This window comes from Clarias gariepinus, chromosome 23 (genome assembly GCF_024256425.1).
Source record: "Clarias gariepinus isolate MV-2021 ecotype Netherlands chromosome 23, CGAR_prim_01v2, whole genome shotgun sequence".
Taxonomy (NCBI): Eukaryota; Metazoa; Chordata; class Actinopteri; order Siluriformes; family Clariidae; genus Clarias; species Clarias gariepinus.
In genome coordinates this window covers 16,177,403-16,184,940 of record NC_071122.1, presented here as the reverse complement: position 1 = coordinate 16,184,940, position 7,538 = coordinate 16,177,403, and the positions used below count along the sequence as shown (strand labels likewise).

General features: G+C 36.6%; 1 protein-coding gene across 2 annotated transcripts; it reads left to right on the top strand.

Moving 5' to 3' along the window:
• Positions 1–214: 214 nt before the first annotated feature.
• adnpa (activity-dependent neuroprotector homeobox a) lies at positions 215–6,716 on the top strand. Of its 2 annotated transcripts, XM_053484587.1 has the most exons (4): positions 215–525; positions 1,128–1,240; positions 4,177–4,266; positions 4,359–6,716. In XM_053484587.1, exons 2-4 carry the CDS (start codon positions 1,133–1,135, stop codon positions 6,123–6,125), a joined length of 1,965 nt encoding a protein of 654 aa, XP_053340562.1. In that variant the 5' UTR covers positions 215–525; positions 1,128–1,132; the 3' UTR covers positions 6,126–6,716. The 2 variants fall into 2 exon arrangements, with proteins under 2 accessions (XP_053340562.1, XP_053340563.1); XM_053484588.1 differs by lacking the exons at positions 215–525; positions 1,128–1,240 and adding an exon at positions 1,533–1,712.
• Positions 6,717–7,538: the final 822 nt, after the last annotated feature.

Here is a 7,538-nt window from a genome sequence, read left to right as displayed (position 1 = left end):
GTGTGTGTCTATGTGTATATAGTATATGGGACCATCCATTTTTTTACCCCCCGATCAAAACAGACACCACGTGTGGTAATCACCACCACTCGTTTGAAAGGTTTTATTATTATTAGCAATAATATTAATAATAATACTTTATTTATTTATTTTTACTTACACAAAATTGTCACTTCCGCCGAAGCGGTTCGCCATCTTGAACAGGCTTGGCTAGTGTATAAAATGGTCTAGACGTAAAAATAAAATAAAATAAATAAATTGTTCGGTTTTTTTATTTTGACAATATTGTTTCTTAATCTAATTGATGATCACACTTAGCAGAGATTTGCTAACTATTAAAGACACTCGCGAATTTAGCTGATGATGGAAACCTATGGATCCCCCAAGATAAAGTTGAAAAGATTCACCGGCAGCAAAGCCGAAATGAAGGACAATTGCAGCATTTGTTTGTTTTTTGTCTGATCGCCTGGATTAGTTCTTCCAGGAGCAAACGAGAAGTTCCAGGCAACAGGTGGAAAACATAAGGTAGGTTTTCCTTGTGACAATACCTCCGCCAACGCTTTGTGTTGGCTTGCAAACTACCTAACAAATAAGCGCTAATTCAGTCTCCAGCTAGCTGGCTAAACCGTCGCAACGCTTTTCATTAACTAGCGTGCTAATAAACAACATAACGCCTAAATTGGTAACTTGATGGCCACCCTCGCGAAAGATTGTGTATTTTTATTAATCTTGCACAGACGGTGGTAGTTTTTGTTAGCCATCTGAGCCGAGGCCCAACAATGAATAGCTGGCGTTCATTGTTTAACATTAGCTAGATGGTGACAAGAAATTGCTACCCACATCTTTACGAGTAGCCGCTCTGCATACTCAGACATATTTTGTATCCGATAAATGATGCTATTGTAACCAGTTATTTAGTTTTTGTTTTTGTTGTTGTTTTTTTGTATCGAGCATTACATTACAGCCTGAACTAACTTAGCAGCAGTATGTGGATTTAATCTTGCTATCAGTGTGTGATGGTTTTCGAATTTTGTTGTGTTGCTAAAGCTGCCATCTGTTTAAGGATATAATATTAATGAAGAAAAAAAAAAACCTCATAATTCCTTTTTCTCTTTTATTTGTTTTAGGAGAAATGTTTCAGCTTCCAGTAAACAACCTTACTCGACTGAGAAAAGCAAGGAAAAGGGTCAAAAGGCTGTTAAGCGATATTGGTTTGGACTACTGCAGGGAACATGTAGAGGTTAGTAAATATATATATATGTGTGTGTGTAATATATATTTTAATCGTAACATTCTGCCAAATGCAAAAGTACACCCAAGCCAGAAATAGTTACATTAGAGAATTCCAATAAATTCTTTTTATGTCCCTTATAAATCATTAATAATGTTTGTGGCACTGAAAAAATCCATCTGGAGCACGAAACCTTTTGACATAATGAAATAAATATACCAAAGATTTTCTAATAAAATTTTAATTTCTAGGTTCATCAAGGCCAGCTCAGTAGAGCCGTCTAGGTCTTGTGATGCCACAGTTCCCGTGCTCACTATTCGCTATGTTCAGATGCAAGTTAGTAATGCATGCAGTGAAGCAAGCAGAGAGCAGCACACAGACTGATAAAAGTTTTGTGGAAAACAATGGCATTCTCAAAAAGCAGGAAAGGTGATGTTGAAAGCTGAGGTTTTTAACCCCAACAACGTTTAACCCTTCCGAGGTAAGGGTGTCTAAAAATGCGCTAACGTAACCGCTGACTGATTGTATGAATTTGCAGATGCTTTATTTGATCAGATTTAAGAACTTAAAGACCATACATATCTACTCACTTTCCATTTCCAAACCAGTGAGCCAATCATTAGCTCTGTGTTTTGAGTATTATGAAAACTGTTATATCTTATATACAGTATAATCACATTAATAAGCATGTAAACAGAAAAACATCTAAGCATGATGTATGATAAGAAAAACTTTAAACATTTAGGTTCTACAACAGCAGAACACCACATTCACCCCTTTTTCTTTTGTGCAACTGCTATGTAAATGAAATGCATCCAAAACCAGAGGAACGTGCATGTGTATAAGGCCAATTTGGCCACACTTTGGTTTTAGGAAAATTCATTCAAGTAAATCACCATTGATAGATAACATGCATGGATGACAAGCATGATTTGCAAAAATTTGTCACAAGTAGTATGTGTACAATGGTAAATACTAGTTGGCCTACACTGACAATGTACTTTTTCGACTTTTGTTGTTTCTGTATGTATATATTTGTCACACTTAAATGGTGAAGCTCATCAAACTAATTTTAAATGGTTGCATAAATATCACTCAAGTAAAGACATAATACAGCTTTTAAATGTTAACTTCATTTGCTTAAGGTCCAAACCTACCTGGCCATATGTGAAAAATAATCACTGTAAACCTGATAACTAGAATGAGTCTTTCACATTGCCATGGAGGAATTTTGGCCCACTCTTCTATACAGAATCCGTTTAGGCAAGTTTAAGGTCATCTCATTCTTATTTAAGTTCTTTGACTAGACCAATCTAAAACCTTAAATTGTCTTTGTTTTGAGCCATTCATATGTTCAATTGCTGGTGTGTTTTCCATCATTGTTCTGCTGCATAACCCAAGTGAGCTTGAGGTCATGAACTGATGGCCGAACATTTTGATTCAGGATTTTCTGGTTGAGCGCAGAATTCATGGTTCCATAAATTATGGCAAGTTGTCCAGATGACAGCCCTAGACCATCACACGACCACCGCTAAGTTTGACTGTTGGTATGATGTTCTTTTTTTATGAAAAAGTATGTTATACATGCACCACTTGAACTTGAAGAACGCTATTCAGTATACTGACCAAAAGCAAGCAGACAACAGCTATGCAGCCTAGCTAGTCAATCATCAGCTGGAAAAACATTATGTACCCCTAACTAATACAGTGAGTATTAATTTCTTGAACAAGCATGTCAGAAAACATCCTGTGGTCATGGAAAAGGTGCTAGTCTGTGTCAGAAGGGGCTTCAATTTTTTAGGAAGCATAAGGAATGAATTGGAGCAGTTTGATCTAGGTAATGTTCGGCAATGTTATGTGCCCAAAATTAGGTCAGCTAAATACCTGAATGCCTAGTTTTTTCCCCCCATCAATCTAAACAATAAATATATAAAACATTTTTCCATCTCTGATGACAGGGTTTACTGCCAGGATTTATTGGCTCAAACACTGAGAGTAGTTCTGGGGTAATGAAGCATAATTTTTACACGTGTTGGTCCACCACAGGGTTCTTATCGCCATTTGAAAATTTTAAGGATGTGTTAGAAAAAATTTACGTAGCTGTCCGTCACTTCCATCATCAATATAAGATCTTGGAGAGAAATTATTGCAACTCTAGAGTAAAATAAATATTGTAAAATTGCATAAGCTTATCGAAACAATGTCATGGCTGTAATGAAGTAAAAAAGCAGACCAACAGAATATTGCTGTATGTGACCTTTTTTGGCTGGGCAGTAAATATTGTATTAAATTTGATGTATACTGGTGTGTGTTTGTATATAAAACTAAAAAAAAAAAATATATATATATATATATATATATATATATATATATATATATATATATATATATATATATATATATATATATATATATATATATGGGAGAGAGTATGAATAAGCCATTTTGAAGGGTTCAATTATTGGGATGCATTAAGTAAAGAAAACCAACTAAGGAGTTAATTTTACTGTCACTGGTTTAAAAACCCTTCAACACACTATTAAAACCTGTAAGGATAGTGCTGAACTGTCAATTTTGTGGAGCTGCTTCAAACGGTCAGGTCTACAGTAGGCTGAGCAACATTATGTGGCAATAAAATTAAGCCAGCTGATGGCCTGAATGTACTGAATCACCAGGTTATCCCATCAATGGAGTTTTTCATTCCTGATGGCACAGGAGCATGAGGAATCATTTTCCCACATGAAATGGCCACCACATTGTGTGCTGTAATCAATGCTAAAAATCCATTTAATGAAATTTAGTCTTTGAATTCCTTTTTGCTTTAACATTCAATTTCTACCACTGTAGGAAAAAACTGTACATGCAGCTGATGCAAAACTTAAAATAATTTCTTTTGTAGTGTTCTGACAATTTCCATGTATGTTTTCTGTTCTGTTCCTCTTTAGGATTACAAAGAGTTTAATCCTGATGAGTTCTATATGAAAGGTTTTTACCTTGATGTATGCATGTGGGATCCATCGTGGACGAAGTCACAGGTAGAACATTTTAAATTCTTGATTTTTATTATTTTAGTATTTTAATAGCTCTGACTCGTTGCTGTAAATATTTCTACATTTATGTCTTGTAGGACTACAGAACTAAGCAATTCTGCTGCTCAGACTGTCCCTTTGCTTCCAAGTACTTCTCAGCTTACAAGAATCACTTTCGCAATGTTCACAGAGATGACTTTGAGAACCGCATTCTGCTCAACTGCTCCTATTGCATGTACAGTGGGAATAAGCAAACTCTGGAGACTCATGTTAGGCTCTTTCACATGTCTTATAGTGTTGTGCGACAGGGCATTGCCAATCCACTTGGAGCCATGGTGGGTGGAAAAGATATACGGCTGGACAAGTCCATGCTGACCAACCAAAAGGAGCTGGCTGTGTACTACTGCAAGAAATGCAACTACCGGGACAGGTTATACAATGTAGTGCGCAGGCACATTTATAGGGAACACTTCCAGCATGTAACTACACCTTATGTGGTTAAAAATTATCAGAAACAAGAAAATGGTGGGGAAGTTACAATCAGTACTCATGGAATTCACTGTAAGAGCTGCCTCTTTGTTCCTCGTTCCTATGAAGCACTGGTTCAACATGTTATTGAGGTCCATGAGCATGTTGGCCATCATGTAACTGCCATGATTGGCCATACCAATGTTATAATGGCTCGTTCTCAGGCCAGTATAGTTCAGAGGGGTGCTCCAGTCACATCTGGCATACCTCCCCACATGGTGCAGCCAGTTAATTGCTTTAACATGCCCAAAGCAATGACGATGCCTATTGGTAACCATTTCAAGCAGGGTGTCCCAGGAAACCCTGGTCAACCACTGTGTATTAAACTACCTGACAAAGCTTTGCTGTCCAGCACAGCTTCACAGTCAAATAAAGGAAAAAACCTAGGTAGTTTTATGGTTGCATCACCACTTGGTAATGCCGCTACAGCCACTTTGACCTCATTGCAAGTGAAGAAGGGTTTAGGTAATGCACATAACACATCACAAACACAGAACTGGAAGCTTTGCACAATCTGCAATGAATTCTTCTCTGGTAGTGCATACGCAATTCACGTTGAAAAGGAACATCAGGTTGAAAGGGTGCAGGCTATGGCTAAGTACATTATGAAGATCCACAATTTTACAAGCAAATGTCTGCATTGTAACCACTACCTGCCAAGTGATACTCTGCTAAACCACATGCTGATACATGGACTAGCATGCCCACAGTGTCCTTTCACATTTTATGAGGTTGAGAAGGTAGTAGTGCACAAGAGACAAATGCATCCAAATGAACCAGTGGATCATGTTAATGATTTACCATTAACATTTGATGTGACACTTCAGCAAGGGAGTCCAAAGAATGTGCAGCTTATAGTGACCACCTGTAACATGAAGGAAGTACCCAAGTCATTATCCTCAACTATGCAACCATCAAATAGTGTTGGATCTAGGTCCACAATAATTGAAGCAAAGGGGATAAAAAGATCGAGTGAATCACTGTTGAGCAAAACATTTCAAAATGTCTCTGAACTAGCTCCGAACACAGAAATGGGCAAGGTGCTGTGTCCACTCTGCTTCACTATTCTAAAGGGTTCCATTGCTAATGCTCTCGCACAGCATCTCCTAGAACAGCACCAGGTGCTTCAGACTTGCCATCCAGTTGAAAAAAAGCTCACTTACAAGTGTATTCATTGTTTGGGTGTGTACAAAAGTAACCTGACAGCTTCCAAAATCACACTTCATCTAGTACACTGTCAAGGTGTTGGGCAAACTCCCAAAGAAACTGTGCCTTCAAGCCAAGCCCTGTGTCTTCAGAACCAATTGTCATTGAACTTCATAGGGAATCAGAGCTAGATATGTCAATGAAAAATCTAAATCTGACAATGAAAACTATGCCTAATTTCCTACCATCGTTCAACTTTGGTCAGAAGAGACGGTGCTGAATGAGAGGTTCCTGTATAAAAGAGGTGGATGGGTGACAAATACAAATTTTACCAAGGGAGGCTCAAAGAGTCTAGATGGAGCAACTGAAGAAGAAACATAGCCAGGGGCCATGTCCCCAAATTACAGTGTTTATAGACCAGCTGGACGATTTAAAGAGAAGGGGAAGGAAATGGGTTTGCTGGGCAGATGATCCAAGTCTTGGTTCATGCCCAGCTCCCAAGGCAACCTGCCTTCAAACTTGTGCTAGCCCCTAAATCTTAAGTTGTGACAAACAAATCTAAAATTATTTTTTTTAAAAACAATGCTACAAGCTGATTTGGAGAACTTTCAGCATTCCTGTTGTGAACAAGCAGGATAAGCATACTGAATCATGTTTCTTAACCCATATGTCCCCTTATGATTTTTACTGCCTTGTGTAATTGCTAACACAGTTAATTAAATTGTTACTGTAGAAAGTTTGTTTCTCTCTGATAAAAATAAATGTAACATTGTAATTTACTATACAGTGCTTGGATTACTATATTTTTTTACTTTATTGAACTAAAATGGGTGAATTTTTTTTGATACATATGAACTCAGTTTCCATTGACCAAATGCATCTTATTTCTGTAGATTCTGTTGCTTCCACATTTTGTTGAATAATTTAATTGTGCCATACATTTATGTATATTTAACAGTTTTGATAACACTGTACGCAACTATTTTTAGTTAAATGTGAAAAGATTTTTTTAATCCCAGTATTTTCATTTGATGAATTTAACTAGTGTTTCTTTTTTTTCTTGCTCAGAATAAAGGTAGTTTGGTTTAACAGTAACAGATATTAAGAAAATGGACGCTTTTTACCATTAGTGGTTGTGCAATATCCGTTACAGTTTTAAATAGAGTATTTAATACTGAAGAGTATTAGCTCTTCCGGGCTCTTGGGCCCTTTTAGAAACCAGGGCATTTTTACTAAGATCATGTCTAATTTAGAGTGAATGAGACCTTTTTAATATAATTTTTTATATTATTTTTAAATTATTGATACATTTCAAGTTTCCGAATTACTATTTAACCACCTGTAATTATTGAATCAGTTGTTTACACATTAAATAGTGCCCTAGTTCAGGGGTTAGAGAGAACTTCGGATTTAGTCTTGTATTAAAAGCTTGTTAGTGTTGTAGCTTAAAACACAACATAGACAGAATGACCTAAAAGCATTTACTAAAAAAAAATTGTTTTAAGATAATATAATGTTCTGTGTTTTTTTTTCTCAAAGAACTTTCATGATTGGTTTGGAAAACGGGTTTTGACATTGATATCTTCTCTATTCTATAAATGTCC